This window comes from Aotus nancymaae, unplaced genomic scaffold, assembly GCF_030222135.1.
Source record: "Aotus nancymaae isolate 86718 unplaced genomic scaffold, 86718_ANA_hifiasm-v0.15.2.pri h1tg000012l, whole genome shotgun sequence".
In the NCBI taxonomy this organism is placed as follows: domain Eukaryota; kingdom Metazoa; phylum Chordata; class Mammalia; order Primates; family Aotidae; genus Aotus; species Aotus nancymaae.
Genome location: NW_026988423.1, coordinates 11,780,089 through 11,800,455, shown reverse-complemented (window position 1 = coordinate 11,800,455; position 20,367 = coordinate 11,780,089). Strand labels below are relative to the sequence as shown.

The 20,367-nt window shown below is 34.8% G+C and overlaps 1 protein-coding gene across 1 annotated transcript in view; it reads left to right on the top strand.

Moving 5' to 3' along the window:
• The window catches only part of GUCY1A2 (guanylate cyclase 1 soluble subunit alpha 2), a 324,412-nt gene that overhangs the window by 64,294 nt on the left and 239,751 nt on the right, over positions 1–20,367 (top strand). The window contains exon 4 of the mRNA XM_012474492.3: positions 8,383–9,101. Coding sequence (XP_012329915.1) covers positions 8,383–9,101 — 719 coding nt within the window. The remainder of the gene's footprint in view (positions 1–8,382; positions 9,102–20,367) is intronic.

The window sequence follows — 20,367 nt, the reverse complement described above, 5'->3', positions numbered from 1 at the left end:
CTTTTTTGTTATGTGTATACTGATTATTTTATTTTCATATCAGTATTTTTTAGAACCTCCAAGATACTATTGAAAACAATGATAATAGCAGGCATAATTGTCAAATTGCTGATTTTACTTGAAATGTTTTTAGTATTTCACTATTTGGAATAGCTGCTTCTGGTTTTTGGAAAAGAGCTTTTATTATATTTGAACGGTTTCTTTATATCCCTATTTTATTCAAAATGGTTATTAAGATGGTTGAATCTCAGACTTTGCAGATTCTACTGATCATATTATTTTCTTGTTTAATTTTATAAATATAATTTATGCTGATGTATTTTCTACTGATGAACTGTTTCATTTCTGATATAAATCCAACTTGGTGATGATGAATTATTCTTTCATAAATTGCTAGATTCTATCTGCCACTAGTTTAGCAAATATAAGATATTGGTTTTAGTGTACTATATCTGGTTTTGACATAAAGTTATATGGGATTAATAAAGGAATTGAGTGATTATAACTTTTTTGTATGGCCTGAAAATATTTTAAGAATGTTGCAATTATATATATATATATATTTATTTATTTATTTCTAATTGCTAGCCAGAACTCATGTTGCCTATTTCTTCTTGGGTCAACTTTGGTCATTTATACTTTGCCAGATACTTACCCATTTCCTTTCATTTACACATTTATTCACAGAAAGTTGCATGGTTCTTTTCTGATTTATTTATTTTGTCTTAATATGTGCTTACGTATTCTTTTTTTTTATTATTATTTTTTTTATTTTTTATTTTTTATTTATTTATTTTTTTTTTTTGAGACGGAGTTTCGCTCTTGTTACCCAGGCTGGAGCGCAATGGCGCGATCTCGGCTCACTGCAATCTCCGCCTCCTGGGTTCAGGCAATTCTCCTGCCTCAGCCTCCTGAGTAGCTGGGATTACAGGCACGCGCCACCGTGCCCAGCTAATTTTTTGTATTAGTAGAGACGGAGTTTCACCATGTTGACCAGGATGGTCTCGATCTCTTGACCTCGTGATCCACCCGCCTCGGCCTCCCAAAGTGCTGGGATTACAGGCTTGAGCCACCGCGCCCGGCCACGTATTCTTATTCCAATTTAGTTTTTTCCTTTCTTAATTTCAACTTTTATCTATTCCTACTCTCAATTTTTTCTTTTCCTTAAGCTCATTACAGTTTTCTTAATTTGGAAGCTCTTTATTTACTTATTTATTTTTGTTGCTGAAAACATTTCTGGCATACATTTTCCTTGAGTATAGTTTTGTTGTACCTCAGAATTATGTATGATGTGGCTTCTTTTTATTGATTTCTAAAAGTTATAATTCAAATTTTGACTTTCTCTATCATCCAAGAGAATGTATTGCTTAACTTTCAAATATATATGCCACCTTTTGTTATTTCTGTTTATTATTAATTTTTTATTATTAAAAATGTGATCTGCAATATCTTTACTTAAAATATTTTGTGGGGTTTTTGTGGTTAAGTATTTGAGCAATTTTTGTAATTTTATATACATACACATACATACGTACCTAAACATATGTTTGAGTTTGTTGCTTTTGCTATTAAATTTTATTTATCTGACTTTACCTTTTCATTAGTTTTTGTTCTTTATTATTAACATTTATTTAATTTATCTGATTTTGCTTTTTATTGTTGATATTTTGGTTTCTCAAAAGGACACATTAAAGTTTTCCACGAAAATTTTATTTTTATCAAGGTTTTTTTTATCTTCATTGTTCTGTTGTATATAATTTTATTTAATTTCTCTACGAGTTAGCTGATTTATTCATTAGATACCTTGGTACTGAGAGACATGTATTAATGTTTCCTATTGTAATTGTAAGTATATAGAGTCTTCTTTCATTCTTAATTTTGAAAATATATAATGCTTTATTGAAATATGATTTACATACCGTACAGGTTACCCAGTGAAAGTGTACAATTCAATGGTTGTTAATATATTCACAAAGTTTTACAACCATCACTGTAATCAATTTTACAACATTTTCATCACTCCAAAAAGAAACCCCAGTAGCAATTAATTCCTTATTGCTTTTGCTTTATATATTTAGCTACAATGTTACTTGATTTTTATCTCTTAGGTTTTCTTTGTAAATTATAATTTTGTTTTACTTTGTCTCTCTTTATTCTGTTTATCACTTCTCCCCTTAATTCTACCTTGTTGATATTAATATTGCCCCTCCATTCCTGCTTTATTTCTTGGAGATTCTTGGAATTCTTTGCCTGCTGATTCATTTTCAATCTTTTATTTTTTAATCACCTTTTATAAGTACAATTCTTATAGAGGGAGTGATAGTTTTCTCATTTAATAGGATAATTTATTCATTTACATTTACTTTAATCCATGGTGTATATGATTTTCTTGATTTATCATATTTGTATTGTTTTTGTTTGTGGTCTTTTGCTGACCTTGTAATTGGAGAGTTCTCTAATTTTTCATTTCATTATTATCTTCCTTTTTCTCTTAGTAAAATTAGACCCATGGGTTTTTTATTATTTAAAAGAAAATATCAATTATTTCCTTTTTAAGATAATATTATTCCTCTTCCCCCAAGTTCCATTAAGAAGAAACTTAGAATAGGTTTATTTTTCTCCTCTCTACTTTCTCCCCTCTGCCCACCATCCAACTCCTGGGTTTTGCTGAGGTTATTTAGTTTCAAAATACGAATAAAATTTACCTTGCGGTAGTTAGGTAGTTTTTCTATGTTATCAGTAATTTTAAATAGTGTTCATACTACAAATGTCCAGATAATAGGTCATTATCCATAATATATATCTAATATGTATATAATGCATGGATATTTGTATGTATATACACATTTGGATATGATGTATATATACACATACACCAGAAAGCGCGTGTGTATGTGTGCATTGTAAGGTTCATTGTTGACTAATATGTCTGCTTTCCCTTCTTCTCTTAACTGGATTCCTCTATTCCTTCGTTCTGAGTGATCTGTTGTTTGATTAAGGTGTTTTCTCATTTTCTAAGGTGTTTCACTGAGTGTTGGAATCTCTGAATCTTTGACAGATATCTTGACTGGGTAGTAAACTTTTAAGTTTCAGTTCTGTCAGTATCTCACCTATTTTTTCTCTCGTCATCTAACTTTCCTTGTTGCAGATGAAAAGTAATTTTGTTTAAATTACTTGTTTTATCTCGCAACTAAAAGATCTTTTTTTTTAATCCAACCAGATATTCCTAGGAATGTGTGTGCATGCCTCTGTGTGTGCGTGTGTGTGTGTTTGTGTGTCTGTGTGTATATGTGTATGCGTGTGTTTCTGATCAATCCTGGAGGCAGTTTATGCCTTTTCCATCTGTAGATTCAGGATTTTCCGTGGTTCAGGGGAAATTCTCTCTGTAGTTCATTTAGTTATAGTCCTTCCTCCATTGGGTTTTTTTTTCTCATTGTACATTAAAGTGTTTTAGAAGTTGTTCTTCTAAATATGTTTATGGAAAATAGAAGGATCACAGAACAAATACTACAAGGGACTATCTCTTATTTTATAAGAAAGACACAGACATTTGCTTTGTGATTTGAAAGGAAGGGGTACTATTGATAGTTTTATAGTGTACTTTTATGATACTACACTTGTTAGTTGTAGTTACTAGGTGAAAAAATTTGATTTGTTTCAGAGTATTCAGATAGGGGTTGGCTTCATCCTCATTACCACATTTCTCATTATTAAAATTTGTATCTGATGTATATTTTAAAGCATATGTTCACAGATTTTTTTTTTTACTTTTAAATTCAGTGGTACATGTGTAGGTTTGTTATATAGGTAACATTGTGTCGTGGGGGTTTTGGGTATGAATGATTCGTCATTCAGATATTAAGCCTGGGACCAATTAGTTTCAGCACAAGGTCTCACTGTCCTTCAGGCTGGAGTGCAGTGGTGCAGTCACAGCTCACTGCAGCCTAAACTTCCTTGGGCTCAGGTGATTCTCCCACTTCAGCCTCCAGAGTAGCTGGGACTGCAGGCCTGCACCACTATGCCTGGCTACTTTTTTGTGTTTTTAGTAGAGACAGGGTTTTGCAATGTTTCCCAGGCTGGGAACACCTGCTTTTATTTTATTTTTTTCTTGAGACAGGGTCTGACTTCCCTGCCCAGGCTGGAGTACAGTTGCATGATCATGGTTCACTGCAACCTCAACATCCTGGGTCTAGGGACTGTAGGCATATACCATCGTGGCCTGCTAATTTTTGTGTTATTTGTAGATAACAGGGCTTCACCATGTTGCCCAGGCTGGTCTTGAACTTCTGTGCCCAAGCGATCAGCCTGCTTTGGCCTCCCGAAGTGCTAGGTTTACAGGCATGAGCCACTGTGTCTGGCCTACCCTGCTCTTTTATTCAAGTCTCCCTTCAAACATCGTCTCCCTGAGGAGAGGCAGGTGCTCTTTTTCCTGCACCTCCGTAGGTACTACTGTGTACCTCTGTGTAGCCCAACCACAATGTAATTTACTGTTCTGTAGGGGCCTGTGAGAGAAAATAATGTGTCTTTTTGTCTTCATATCCTTAGATGTGGCACAAGTGCAACCTTAAAAGGTTAGTAATATTCACCAAACAAATACTTAAATGAATGCTTTCTATGAAAGAATGCTTATTCTTGGCCAGGCACAGTGGCTCATGCCTGTAATCTCAGCACTTTGGGAGGCCAAGGTGGGCAGATTACGAAGTCAAGAAATCGAGACCATCCTGGCCAACATGATGAAACACTGTCTCTACTAAAAATACAAAAATTAGCTGGGCATAGCGGCATGTACCTGTAGTTCCAGCTACTTGGAAGGCTGAGGCAGTAGAATCGCTTGAACCTGGAAGACGGAGGTTGCAGTGAGCTGAGATCACGTCACTGCACTCTGCCTGGTGACAGAGCCAGACTTCATCTCAAAAAAAAAAAAAAGCTTATTCTCCAGGTGTCAGGCATTTTGCAAGTGATAGATACGCAGACATAAATAGGGCAATGTTCTTGTCCTCAAGAAATGCCATCTGAAGTGGGGTGGGATAGCAGATGAGAGACAACAGGACCAGGTCATGAAGGAACAGGTTCTATTTTATTTACAGCTAAAGGATGCCAGCATTTATGCTATTCACTTTTTTAAAGAGGTGAATTAACAGTAGTTTAAAATTCCAACTTAACTTACGCATTAATAAGAGCAGTTTTGTTATAAATTTTGCCCCTTGAGGAAGTGTATTCTTATAGACCCAAATGTCAAGCTGTCATAGAATCTTGTGATGTGAGGAGTTGAGCATTGTCTATATGTTTCAAGTGATTTACTGTAAGTAGGGGGTTTGCGTCAATCGTAGGAGGAACCTTGGGAGTCAGAATTGCATCAGTTGTCTGAATTGAATCACTTTGTCTGTGCTTTCTGAATTTTTGAGATTAGGTTTAAAATGAAAGTCTTGGCTATTGACTTGTAGTATATTTGTAAAAGTTGAAGTAATCTTTTCTTGGTTTTAATCTTTTCAAATCTAAGAATTTATTTTCTTCTTTTCTGATCTTGTGGAGTTTAACCGTTGTGAGAATAAAATCTTTATTAGTTAACTGAATATTAAGGGTTTATATAGAATTGCCATGCATAATATTTTAATATATTATTAAATTCAACTTTTTAGTGATACAAATGTTACTTTAGCTTCTGGTATTCCTCAGTATCATCATTAGAAAATGTACAGTCATTGTAGTACCAAGCTCCTTTATGGAGCAGCAAGGTTTTCTGGTTGAGACTTTGCTGTGCATAGAGTAGTTTTTATTTTGTTGCCTGTGGTGAACTTGTTATTTTCTGGATGATTCTTTGAGATCCTGGCATTAGACAGAGAACATAAGCTTACTGTATTATCTTTACATTTGTGTGCATGATAACTGTGAGGGCATTTTCAATGTTATGAGAAAGATAGAAGAACTTCTCTTTTTCTCTTCAATGCATATGGACCCTAAGTCTTTTGAAAATACAATTCTTCAAAATTTAGAAGCTATCCATGGAATATTTTCAGTGGCATACGAAATATTGTAGTTCAGCATATATGGTCAGTTTATAGGAATTTTTATTTACTCTGTATTTAGTTTTTAATAAGAATTTCATAACTGGAAGATTTCATAGCAAGAGAGGACTGTCATTGAATGTGATATAAATTTAATTTGTATGTTAGAGTTTTCTAGTTATAACGTAGTGACGGTGATGTAAGGATTTGGCATAGAAAGAAGTTATAGTGAAGGAAGTGAGAATTAATGTTCAGACAGATAATAATCAAACCAGGAGAGTATCGTTTGATGAGCCAAAAGATAGGAGGAAGAGATGATGAATAGTGTCAAATTAAAGGAAAAACTGCGAACAAGGTTAAGTAAGATAAGGACAAAACAGTATTTATCGGGTTAAGTGTTTATGAAAGCAGTTTCAGCAGAGCAGTCAGAACAAGAGCCAAATGGCAGTGAATATTATTTATCTTGTTTTCTACACTAGAGAACTGGACAGATAAGTAGTATTATTATCAGTTCTGGCTGACGTTATTGTTAGTGAATGCAACGGATGTTGAAGAGCAGCCTTGTAACCTGGCAATGTGAGATGAGTGGTGATATTTTTATCTTAATAGGTGACTTTTTCAGCGAGTCTTGAGCATCCAATCCATGAAACCCAAATTAATATGAAATGCTTATTAATAAAGAGACTCTTTCTCACTTAGGTTTTCTACTCATTTTCCTATCACATTAATTTTAAGTAAGAAGTTCTTTGTCAAAATGACTTCTTGGCTACCACAATTTTTAGACTCTGTAGTAACCTCTTAAAGAATATTAGATGTGCTTTGACTCTAGTTTAAGAATAATATTATCGACTCTGTTCTTTTGCCTCACTTCTGGTTGGGAGGAACACTCAGGGAATGATAAAGGTAGGAAAGCAACTAAGCCATAGACAGTGTAGATTGCTCTGCACTCTCACAGGGCAGTAGCAAAGTAACCTGTCTTTTTCCAGTTCTGCCTGATTTGTAGAACTTCCTAATGAGATGACGTAAATGGAGCAAGAAAATATGAATATGTAAACTACATATATTGATTTCAACCAATGTTAAAGGAGAAGCAATAGAGTGACTTTAGGTAGAAGCTGTCTTTAATATGCAGACCTAAATCTTTTATATGTGTCATAGTCCTCCGTGGCACATAAATTCCCTCATTTGTCCTCAGATCGTCCTCAAGGGTGGATCTTGTGATCACATGTGATCCTGCTTCTCATTACTATATAACACATTATGCACACTTAATTATTTTTCATTATAATATCCAGTACTATAAGGTGGAATTCCTTTTGCCAGGGCATCAGGCAGTGATTATACATGGAGAAAACTTAACAGCAACCTTTAATTCTGTCTCATCAGATTCCTACTCCTTTCTTGGCTGCCCTCACTTTTGTGGATGAAAGAATGCAAATCATTCCATAGTTCTGCCATCATTATTTTCTTGTTTTGTCTCCTTTTCCCTGAGGTCTAGCTGACCTGCATGACTTTCCCAGAGATTGCTAATGTAAGGCTTTCATTTCCACCAGATAGCTTGATGCCTCTCTTCGCTCATGTGCCGTAGATTTCCTCTCTGGTTTATATTTTCCACTTAATACATGCATTTTGATAAGAAGTAAGATGATAATATGGATGGTATGTGGATATAATATGTAGACAACTTGGATATTATGAAGAATGGGGAAGTCATTAAGAAAAAGAAAAATACGTTATTTGTGATAACTACTGCAAGGCTATTGAAAGGTGAACAACTAGATTAGCAGCATGTTAAAAGTTGATGCTGTGGGAGTTTGGAAGATGGAAGGGATAAACTGAGGATTTTTAGGGCAGTGAAAGTACTCTATGTGCTATGATAATAGTGTATACCTGTCATTATACATTTGTTTAAGCCCACAGCATATACAGTGTTAAGAGTGAACCCTAATGTAAACCATGGACTTTGGATAATAATAATGCATCATGTAGGTTCACAGATTGTAATAAATGTACCACTCTGGTGGGGGATGTGATAATGGGGCAGGCTGTGCGTGTGTGGGGGCAGAGATTTGGGAAATAACTGTGCCTTCTGCTCAATTTTGCTGTGAATCTGAAACTGGTCTAAAAATATGTACTCTATTTAAAAACAAACAACAAGGTTGTTCGTTAACATTTTAGAAGCATCCCAAAGATGAACTGAAATTTACTTTTTCTGATTTGAGTGAGTGCATTAACCTACGTGGAAATTTGTGGGTCCAAGAAACAAAACCTTTGTCACTTCACTCAGTAGTTACCGCTTTTGATATGCATTTAAAAACCTATAAATTCAATTATTTATGTTAAATTTCACTAACATTTGCTTCCCATTTACCTCTAGGTTTGAAGTTTGAGGAAATTCAAGAAAGATTTGGTGAAGAGTTCTTTAATATATGCTTTGATGAGAATGAGAGAGTCCTTCGAGCTGTAGGTGGCACTTTGCAGGACTTTTTTAACGGCTTCGATGCTTTGTTGGAACACATTAGAACTTCTTTTGGAAAACAGGCCACTCTGGAGTCACCATCTTTCCTATGCAAAGAGCTCCCTGAAGGTACTCTCATGCTCCACTACTTCCACCCTCACCATATTGTGGGGTTTGCAATGCTGGGGATGATTAAGGCTGCAGGAAAGAAGATCTATCGGCTGGACGTGGAAGTGGAGCAGGTTGCGAATGAGAAGCTGTGCTCTGATGGTTCAAACCCAGGCAATTGTAGCTGTCTTACTTTCCTTATCAAAGAATGTGAAAATACTAATATCACAAAGAACCTTCCACAGGGAACTTCCCAAGTTCCTGCGGACCTCAGAATTAGCATCAACACCTTCTGCAGAGCCTTCCCTTTCCACCTGATGTTTGACCCCAGCATGTCAGTCCTTCAGCTGGGGGAAGGTCTAAGGAAGCAGCTTCGGTGTGACACTCACAAAGTGCTCAAGTTTGAGGACTGCTTTGAGATTGTATCTCCAAAGGTTAATGCCACCTTTGAAAGGGTCCTGCTGCGACTGTCTACCCCGTTTGTGATTAGAACCAAGCCTGAGGCTTCTGGCTTTGAAAATAAAGACAAGGTAAGTGGCTATGGACTTGAGATGGGTGATGGGAACTGGAAGAGTGGATAATTATTTCAGTAAATTACATGCTGGCTGTACTTGTAATTATTTAGGCAAGAGAGCATAAAGTGCCATTTAGAAGATTACTGGTCCCTGGATGTATGTAAAAAGATTTGGCCCAATTCCCAGCCATTTTGCATAGTGTCTGCCTCCTCCATTAATTTATTTCAGCATATAAAAAGAAGACATTTATTAATACTAGCTATAGCAATTACAAAAATGATAGAACTCACTAAAAACCTAATAATATAAACTCATGAATATTTCCACTGACTATAGTCAAACTATGAGAAATACAGCATTTCAACATTGTGGGGTGTGACTGCAGTATCTTTAAATATATATGCTAACAGCTACCTTCACTTTGAATATGTTCTTTTCTAAATTTTATAATCTAGGAACATCTGGTTTACATCCTATTTTTGTCTTAATATGCAGAATAATGTGTTCCCTAAAAGTTGAGAATTGACTATCTCAAGACTTCTTTTCTATTTAAATTTTAGTATTAAAATACAAATTCATCACTTTAGAACATGATCCCTAGTTGAGAGAATAAAGTGAAGACGAGAAAATTGTTTGTGGATTTCTTTGAATCTCTTTTGGGAAATGTGGGTTATAAATTATAAATAATTGATGAAAAGATACTAGAAATAAATCTTAAAATATTTGGGTTTAAATGAACATTTTGTCACTCAGGTAAAATATTTTAAAAAGTCAACATTAAAATAAATAATAAAATGTAAAGAAAAATAAACCATGACTTTTTATGTTTAGTAATACACTTTCAGTGATTTAAAAAAATCCACTAATTTCCAGGAGAAACATTTGAATGTACAGTCATTCCGTTTCTGGTAGAGTATCTTTTCACCACTTTGTACCAGGGTAAATAAAGTTCTTTTAGTCTATTCAGCCTATTTCCAAGCATTTGGGGGAAGCTGTTAGCTATTAGAAATGACAGGTTGCTCTGGGCTAAAGGAAAGAAGAGTTGTATCAGTAATTAAATACTCAGTGAAAATAATTTTTACATACTCTGGAGTAACAATAAATAAATGAGGAAATAGCCCCTTGAAAGCAGTGCTTAACATGTTTTTGAGGATTTTATACAGCACTAGTTTCATGATTGATGATTTTTATAATTTTGAAGTTCAGTGGAATGTTTTAAAATAAATATTAGAGAGAGATGGCCAGGCAAAGTTGCTCACACCTGTAATCCCAGAACTTTGGGAAACTGAGGTGGGTAGATCACCTGAGGTCAGGAGTTTGAGACCAGCCTGGCCAACATGATGAAACCCCGTCTCTCCTGAAAACTCAAAAAAATGAGCCAGGCATGGTGATGAGCGCCTGTGATCCCAGCTATTCAGGAGGCTGACGCAGGAGCATTGCTTGAAACTGGGAGGTGGAGGCTGTAGTGAGACCAGATTGTGCCACTGAACTCCAGCCTGGGTGACAAGAGTGAGACTCTGTCTCAAAAACAAACAAATCATTTGGGAAAGATAGAATGATGCTCATTTATTCAATAGGACTAAATTAGGTGATTTAGGAATTCAGTGTTTTTTATCATGTAAGTTCAGTGACTTGAAAATATCTAAAGATAGACCTGGATTCCAGTTTGGCACATCTGGATATTGTAGTCTGAATGAATTGTTACTATTTGATCGTATGATGATGATTTGAATAAAATTTGTCACATGTATATTATATGTATATTTATACATATATATATATATGTTCAATAATTACCCATTTTGAAGTCCTTTAGAATGGAAGAAACTTGTTAAATGTGCATTTTTGTTCTCATTTGTAGTTGCTTTAAAATACATTTTTCTCGCTCTTTAATTTAGGGAATATCAAAGCTATCAGTTCTGTTTTACAGAAGTACAGTATTTGGCTAGGAGAATTTGAAGCATTTTTGGCCTTTAGAATTGAAGATGGTATTTTTGGAAATATGTTTGAACTAGAATATATGATCATCAGTCTTGTCGCTTTATATATTTTATAGATTTGAGAAAAAATAATTCATTTTAAAATTACTGCTTCAGATTTTTCCCCCTTATATTTCGTTTGGCTTGTATTTCTATTTAATTTGTATACCAGAGTAAGAAATAGACATAATGAAACGATGACTCAAATGTCAAGGCCCCCTGCCAATTCCAATAATAAGGAACTGTGCTCATTGAGGAGATGCAATTATCATTTAAACATGTTAGTAGCAGTTTAAAAATAAAGCAATAGGCAGGATTTTCAGTTAAAATAAGGATAGATATCCACTCATCCTTATATTTATTTCTGCTTACTCACCTGAGTTTGCCACAATGGGACATTTGGGAGGTTACATTTGCCCAAATTGAAGCTATAGTCAGTAAAGTTGTCATGTACAGTTTTACCAGATAATAACATTTTTCAATTAGTATGTCATCAGGCTTCAAATTTGCAATTTATTACAACATGGAAAGAAGAAAAGTCAGATGTAAAATTTGTGTTTCTGTTGATAAATTTGACTTTGATCTTTATTATTTTCCCCCAATAGCTCTTCTTGTTAATGTATACCTCTATGTTGTCTGAAGTCTCTAATTTCTTAGTTAGCTTTTATAAGAAAATGCAATTTTAATATAATTTGTATTTATTCCTTATTCTAACTTTGAAGGCTCTCATAATTTAACTATTTTGTCTGTGCATTTAATACCAATGAAACACTACCTCTGCCATAAAAAAAAATCAAGAGCTAATCATGTAGCTGTATGACAGTTAAACATTTGCAGATTGAACTGCAGTGCTTTTGATAAATCATGATTTTTGTGATTTTCTGTTGTCAGTCACAGGTTAATTGTATGACTAGAGGTGGAAAATGCTCACGAGCAGTTTGGCGAGATAGAAATGAATGGAAAGCTATTGTCCTAGCCTCCAAAGTATTTGCATCTTGGTTTTGCTGTCATGAGCTGTAAAGATGCAAGGGTTGGTCATCAGAAGCAAGAATGTCACCTAGGGGCATCTGATACAGTAATCAGTAGCAGGCTTCAACAGTCTTGAGGTTAGAAAAAAACTCTTCCAGATGGCTCGACCATGCTTTGATTCCTCTTGGTTTCCTCTACATTTTCTCTAACTGATCATCCATGCCTCACATATTCTTCTCTCTCCCTCTCTGTTTTCTTCTTTTCCCCCTTATAGTATTCCTGTGTTTTCGTCCTTCCCTAAACTCAACTTCCATTCATCATCTTCTTTCCTTATCAGATGTCAAACATTAAGTATGAATGAATTGGTTGTTTTTTTAAAAACGCAGCAGATTCAGTATAGAGAATAAAGACTGAATTAATTCATGTTAATTTGGGGTGTGTATCTCTTTTGCCCCATTTACATCAAATATTGTTCTGAGAATTGGGAAATGTATTGCATAGATCTTTTGAATTACAAGGCATTATGGTGAATTTGAGGTTTTTTTTTTTTTTTGCAGCTTAATGAGCAGTTTGCAGGTTAATATTTAGTCAATGTAAACGTAACCCACTAATATGAATTACAAAGCTTCTATGTGTAGAGTGAATCTTGTTTGTGGATAACGTTGTTAGAAATCAGAGTAATAGCACATAGCTTCCTTCTCTGCCATGTAAGGTCATGATGTGTGGTGAAAGTATCAACAGACTGGAAGAGAGGTGTCTGACAACCATGTCTTAGTAAATCTTGTTAATGTTAGAGCCTCCTTTTTATACATTGGAAATTAATGAACCTGGACAAATTAATATTTTTACTCCTTTACAAATCATACTTAGCATATATACGTATATATGAGGTCAATTGATCATGAAAATTTCTTTCTTTTTTTAAAAGTTATTTTTATTTTTGGAGATGGAGCCATGCTCTGTCTCACCCAGGCTGGAGTGCAGTGATGCAGTCTCAGCTCACTGCAACCTCCGCCTCTCCTGTTTAAGCGATTCTCCTGTCTCAGCCTCCCGAGTAGCTGGGACTATAGGTGTGCACCACCACACCTGGTTAATTTTGTATTTTTAGTAGAGACTGGGTTTCACCATGTAGGTCAGGCCGGTCTCAAACTCCTGACCTCAGGTGATTCACCCACCTTGGCCTCCCAGGGTGTGAGATTACAGGTGTGAGCCACCGCACCTTGGCATGAAGCTGTCTTTTATCTCTATGTTTCAGTGAATTCAGATGCATTTTAAAAGACAAGTGGGGAGAATCTGACTTATCTCCCATGAAGGGCTCATCTGTCATCAAGAATTAGTTAAAATAAATCTCTGACAGTTTAGGCTGCCTACCTCAGGAAGTTATGGGAGGATTAAATGACATAATCCATGTAGAATTCTTAGCATCTTTGACCCCAGGGTTAAGCACTGCATAAATGTCCATTATTGCTTCTTCTCCTATTATCATTTGTGTTTCCACCTATAACATTCTCCCTATTTAGTCCCCTATTCACTTACTGCCTTATATGAGATAGCACCAGATATCAGTAGGTTTGATAATTTTAGAGAAATATTGAGCTCACCTAACATCTTCACAAAATATGCCTTGGTCCCTGCTGCTTGTCTCCTTAATAAAGACTAGAAGATCACTCATAATACATTCTATAGGAGCTCTGTTTGGATCTGCATTTTATTTACATACTATCATCGTTTTAAAATCTCTGGTCTCTTTGTCATATTCATGAAGGTTTGGAATCGAGTTTTCATTACCTGTATCTACTAATGTCTTTTATGTTCATTTATCAGAGCATTTTGCAGTGACTTTCAAAATAAAATGGATGTATTAACTTAGACACAACCTGAAGCAGCAATGAATTTTGAGAAACAATAAATAACATGAGTTCTTTTGACATTTTTTTTTTTTAGTAGCAACGCTTCAGAGAACTTTAATAACACCTCGGAAGAAACCCAGCATTTGAAATACACCATCCCAGCCACAGAGCCGTAGCATTGTTATTCATCTTCACTTTTGTTCTCAGGGTTGGAACTGAGGAAAAGCATTACAAAAACACAGTTTTGTTTAATTCCCAGAAATATGCTCTCATTTGTCTTATTAATTAGAAGCTACAAACAAATACTGGGAAACAATTTTCAAAGAATAAAGTAGGAAATGTCTGGTTTTCTGTGGCCAAATCAGTTTTCAAAATACTCTTTTATCTTTTGTAGACAGTTGCCCATCTTTTTCTGAGGCGATGATTGAAAAGTTTTTAAATATATTTATTAATCTTACCATACCATAATGAAACCGTTGAAAGACAAGTTTCATTTTACTGTCAAGAATACGTTATTTGACTTCAACTTTAATTTAATTTCAGAAAGTGTGAGCAGTTCTTTTTTGTTCAGATAATAATATTTTATTAGAGAATTTCAAATATTGAACTTTAGTTTTAGTGCTGAACAACTTAACATTAGAGCTTTCTCTATACATTAGCTGAACAGAGACATTACTTAGTTGAAAATTATCTGGAGTTCACTCTGTTCTTTTAAGTATGAATGAGACCTTAATTTTTAATTTGTGTGTTGCTTACATTTCTCTAGAACTGCTTTCTGATCATTGCTCTTTTTTCTTTTAATGTAATTTATTATTTCTTAATATTTGAATTTTATATAGATCCAGCGGGTACATGTATGGGTTTGTTACCTAAGTATATTGCATGATGCTGAGGTTTAGGGTTTGACTGATCCTGTCACCCAGGTCCTGAGCATAGTGCCCAACAGCTTTTCAACTCTTGCCCCCCTTTCCCCGTCTAGTCTTCGGGGTCTGCTGTTGCCATCTCCATGTCCATGAGTACCAATGTTTAGCTCCCACTTTTAAGTGAGAACATGTGGTATCTGGTTTTTGTTCATGTGTTGGTTTGCTTAGAATAACGGCCTCAAGCTGCATCATTTTTACGGCTGCATAGCTGCATCCAACTATGCATTCTTTTAAAGAGTTGCATGGTATTCCGTGATATATATGTACTACATTGTCTTTATCCAATCCACCATTGATGGACACCTGGATGGATTTTATGTCTTTGCTATTGTGAATAGTGCTGTAATAATCATATGAGTGCAGTAGAATAATTTATTTTAGTAGAATAATTTATTTTCTTTCGGATATATAACTAGTAATGCATTTGCTAGGTTTAATGGTAGCTCTTTTCAAGTTCTTTGAAAAATCTCCCAACTGTTTTTCACAAAGGCAGAACAAATGTATATTCCCACCAACCATGTATAAGCATTCCCTTTTCTCCACAGCCTTGCCAGCATCTGCTGTTTTTGAGTTTTTAATAATAGCTATTCTGACCGGTGTGAGATGGTATCTCATTGTGGTTTTGATTTGCATTTTTCTGATAGTGATGTTGATCTTTTTTTTAATGTGTTTGGTGGTTGCTTTTATGTTTTATTTTGAGAAATGTCTGTTCGTATCTTTTGCCTAGTTTTTAATAGTGTTATTTTGTGCTTGCTTAAGTTCCTTATAGATTGTGGTTATAAGACCTTTGTTAGATGCATAGTTTATTAGATGAATACTTCTCCCATTTTTTAGGTGGTTTACTCTGTTCATTTCTTTTGCTGTGCAGAAGCTCTTTAGTTTAATTAGGTCCCACTTGTCAATTTTTGTTTTGTTGCAATTGCTTTTGGGGACTTAATAACAAATTCTTTCCCAAGGCCAGTGTCCAGAATGGTGTTTCCTAGGTTTTCTTCTAGGATTCTTACTGTTTGAGGTCTTACATTTAAATCTTTAATCCATCTTGAGTTCATTTTTGTTTATGGTAAAAAGCAAGGGGTCCCATTTTGTTCTTCTGCATACAGCTAGCCACCTATCTCAGCACTATTTGTTGAGTAGGGAGTCCTTTCTCTATTGCTGATTTTTTGTCAATTTTGCTGAAGACCAGATGGCTGTAGTTGTGTGGCTTTATTTCCAGGTTTTTAATTCTGTTCCACTGGTTTATGTATCTGTTTCTGTAATAATATCATGCTGTTTTGGTTATTATAGCCTTATAGTATAGTTTGAAGTCAGGTAATGCAATGCCTCTGGCTTTGTTCTTTTTGCTTAGGATTGCTTTGGCTATTTGGGCTCTTTTATGGTTCCATATGAACTTTAGAATAGTTTGGTTCTAGTTCTGTGAAAAATGATAATAGTATCTTGATAGGAATAGCATTGAACTTGTAGATTACTTTGGGGAGTGTGTCCATTTTAATGATATTTACTCTTCTGAACCATGAACATGGAATGTTTTTTCATTTGTGTGTTACAAAAATTTCTTTCAGCAGTATTTTGTAGTTCTCCTTACATAGACCTTTCACCTTGATTAGATGTATTCCTAGATATTTTATTTTATTTTATTTTGTAGCTATTGTGAATGGGATTGTATTCTTGATTTGGCTTTCAACTTGAACACTCTTGGCGTATAGAAATTTTGCTGCCTGGTCATTGCCTTTTAAAGTAGATTTGAGAAACTGATATTTTGATGCAGATATTTGTGATGTTCATGCTAGTTCTGGGTTTAAAAAAATTAGTACAGTGTTAAAATTGCTGTATTTTTTTTTAATGAAGCACACAGGAGATTTAATGGCATTGTTCCTGTATAGTTACTTTATTTTGTATAGTCAGAAGAGACTGTACATGATTACATGATGAATTATGTATTCCTAATAATCATCTATGGGCTTAAAGTGTTTATTTTGCTATATTTAATTTTTATTAACAAGAGAGATTGTAGCCCTGAATATAACAGGAGGTACCTCCTATTGGAGATCAGATTTTATTTAGTTCTATTAAAGGTTTGTAGGTTCTGAGGGAGAAAAATCAGTCCCTTTGGTTAAAAATCATACAGAATCTTCCTTTAACTGTTCTTTTTTTTTTTTGAGATGGAGTTTTGCTCTTGTTACCCAGGCTGGAGTGCAGTGGTGCGATCTCGGCTCACCGCAACCTCCGCCTCCTGGGTTCAGGCAATTCTCCTGCCTCAGCCTCCTGAGTAGCTGGGATTACAGGCACGTGCCACCGTGCCCAGCTAATTTTTTTGTATTTTTAGTAGAGACGGGGTTTCACCATATTGACCAGGATGGTCTCGATTTCTTGACCTCATGATCCACCCGCCTCGGCCTCCCAAAGTCCTTTTGTGTTTAAGTTAGAATCATTTTGTTTTAGCCAGTAGCTTTAAGTCTTAGTGAAAAAAATATGTTTTGAATGTGTTGTCTACCTCTTCATTTTTGATAGTTCCCTCTTTGTTCATATGTACATTTTTGGTAAGTATACGGTGCGGTAATTTTTAGTAAATGTATTTAATAGTGCATCTATGACAACAGTGTGGTTTTAGAAAACTGTATCACCCCCAAACCTGTACCCATTTGCAGCCAATTCCTGCTCCTACCTCCAACCGCAGGCAACCACTGGCCTACTTTTATCTCTATAGATTTGCTTCTTCTAGACATTGCTTACAAATTTCCTACAATTAGTTGCCTTTCTCTTTTTTTTGGTTTGGCATCATGTTTTTGAGTTTATCCATATTGTAGTATGCATCAACAGTTTGTTAATTTTTCCTGAACAGTATTCCATTGCATGGATACACTACAGTTTGTTTATCCATTCACCAGTTGATGGACATTGGATTATTTCCAGATTTTGGTTATCATGAATAATGTTGCAATGAACATTCACATACAAGAGTTTGTGTGGATATATTCCCATTTCTCTTGAGCTGATTTACAGGAGAAGAATTGTTGCATCATATAATAAGTTTATGTTTAGTTTTTAAAGAAATTGCTGAACTGTTCTTCAAAGAATTTATGGCATTTCCCATTTTTTTTGAGATGGAGTCTCGGCACTGTCACCCAGGCTGGATTGCAGTGGCACGACGTGGCTTATTGCAACATCTGCCTCCCAGGTTCAAGTGATTCTCCTGCCTCAGCCTCCCAAGTAGCTGGGACTACAGGCACATGCCTCCACACCTGGCTAATTTTTTAAATATTTTTAGTAGAGATGGGGTTTCACCATGTTAGCCAGGATGATCTCAATCTTCTGACCTCATGATCCGCCCACCTCGGCCTCGTAAAGTGCTGGGATTACGGGAGTGAGCCACCGTACCCGGCCCATCATAGCCTTTCTAATGAGTGCAAAGCGGTGTCTTAGGTTTTAATTTACGCTTCCGTGATGACTAAAGGTGGTGGTAAACATCTTTTCTTATACTTTTTAGTCATTGGTATAATTTAGTTAAATATCTAGAAAAATATTTTGCCCATACTTAATTGTTGTTTGCTTTCCTATTAATAAACTGTATTAAAAATATACATTCTAGATACGATATTGTCTTTAAAAGATACTGCCTTTGAAGAACAAAAGTTTTAGCAGTTTAAATATTAATATAAACAATATTTTCTTTTATAGATTATGCTATTGTTACAGGATTTAAGAAATTATTATGTAATTCAAAACCACAGAAATTCCCTTCTTTGTTTTCTTCTAGAAGTTTTTGTAACTTTGGCTTGACATATAGGTTCATGAATACATTTTGAGGTAATTTTTGTATATGCCATGAGGGCCTAACTTGTTTATTTTCTCCCTCCCCTTTTCTCCACTCCCCTCTCCTCCTTTTCTTCCCTCCCTCACTCTCTTCCTCTCTCCCTCCCTCTCTCCCTCCCTTCCTTCCTCCCTTCCCTTCCTTCCCTTCCTTCCCTCTCTCCCTCCCTCCCTCCCTCACCCCTCCTTCCCTCCCTTCCTCACCCTCCCTCCTTCCCTCCCTCACTCCCTGTCTGCCTGCCTTATTACACTGGCTAGAACCTTCATTGCAATGTTGAAAAGAAGTGGCAAAAATGCACATCCTTGCTTTTTTCGAAGTTAGAAGAATAGCATTCGGTAATACCATAGGTATTAGATTGCATGTGGTTGTTTGTAGATGTTCTTAATCAGATTGAGAAGGTTCTCTTTTATTCCTAGTTTACTGAAGCTTTTTATTAAGAGTGGGTGTTGGATTATGTCAAATCTATTTTCTGTATCTATTGAGATTATTATGTGGTTTTGCCCCTTATTGATATCTGTTAATATGAAAATTATTAACAGATTTTCATATGTTGAACTAAACTTAAAATCTTGGCATAAATCCCACTTGGCTCTGGTGTATTAACCTTTTTATACATTGCTGGATTTAGTTTGCTAATACTTTGTTAAGGATTTTTCTATCTGTGTTTACAGAAAATATTAGTCCATAGCATTGAATATTTTTGGTCACATCTTTAGCCTCAGATAATGGGTTAGAAAGTGTTTACTCTTCATCTTTTTCTGTAAGACTTTGTGTAAGATTGGCACTGTTTTTTTAATATTTGATAAAACTAACCAGCGAAACCATCTGAGCCTGGGCTTTTCTTTATGGGATAATTTTAAATTACCAATTCAGTTACTTTACTTATTACAGATCTTCTCAGATTTTCTGTTTCTTCTTGAGTCGGTTTTGGCAATTTGTATCTTTGTGTGAATTTGTCTATTTCATCTAAATTATCCAATTTGTTGGCATAAAATTGTTTATAATATTTTAATATTATCTTTTTAATTTCTTTAGTGTAGCTAGTGATGTCTCCTCTTCCATTCCTGGTTTTGGTAATTCATATCCTATCCCTTTCTTATTTTATCTTGGTAATATTTGATAAAGATTTGTCAATTTTGTTAATATTTTCAAGGAAACAGAATCTTTCTTTTCTTAAAAAATTATGATTTTCACCCACTTGTCTATTATTTGTGTTCTTCTTGCTTTAGCCTTAATTTACTCTTTCTCTAGTTTTTTTAATGCAGAAACTTACTGAGTTGAGATACTCAAAAGACACTCTTTTCTTATATAGTCCCTTGAATAATGAATTTTCCTTTAAGCACTGCTTTAGATTTATCCCATAAATTTTAACCTATAGAGTGTATTTTTTAAATCAAATTATTTTCTGACTTTTATTGTAATTTCTTCTTTGACAAATTGGTCACTTGGTATTATGCTATTTAATTTCTAAAAATTTTGATTTTTTTCAAATTTCTTTGTGTTATTAATGTTTAATTTCATGATTGTCAGAGAACATACCTTAAACAATTTTGATCCTTTAAAATTTATAAATACTTGTTTTATTATTCAGCACATGTTCTATCCTGGATAATGTTTTATATGCAGTTGAAAAGAATCTGTATTTTCCTGTTTTGGAGTTGAGTACTCTATAAATGTCAGGTTAAACTGATGGTGTTAAGTCTTCTAAATCTGATACTTTTCTTTAGTTGTTATTTTAGTTATTGAGCATGG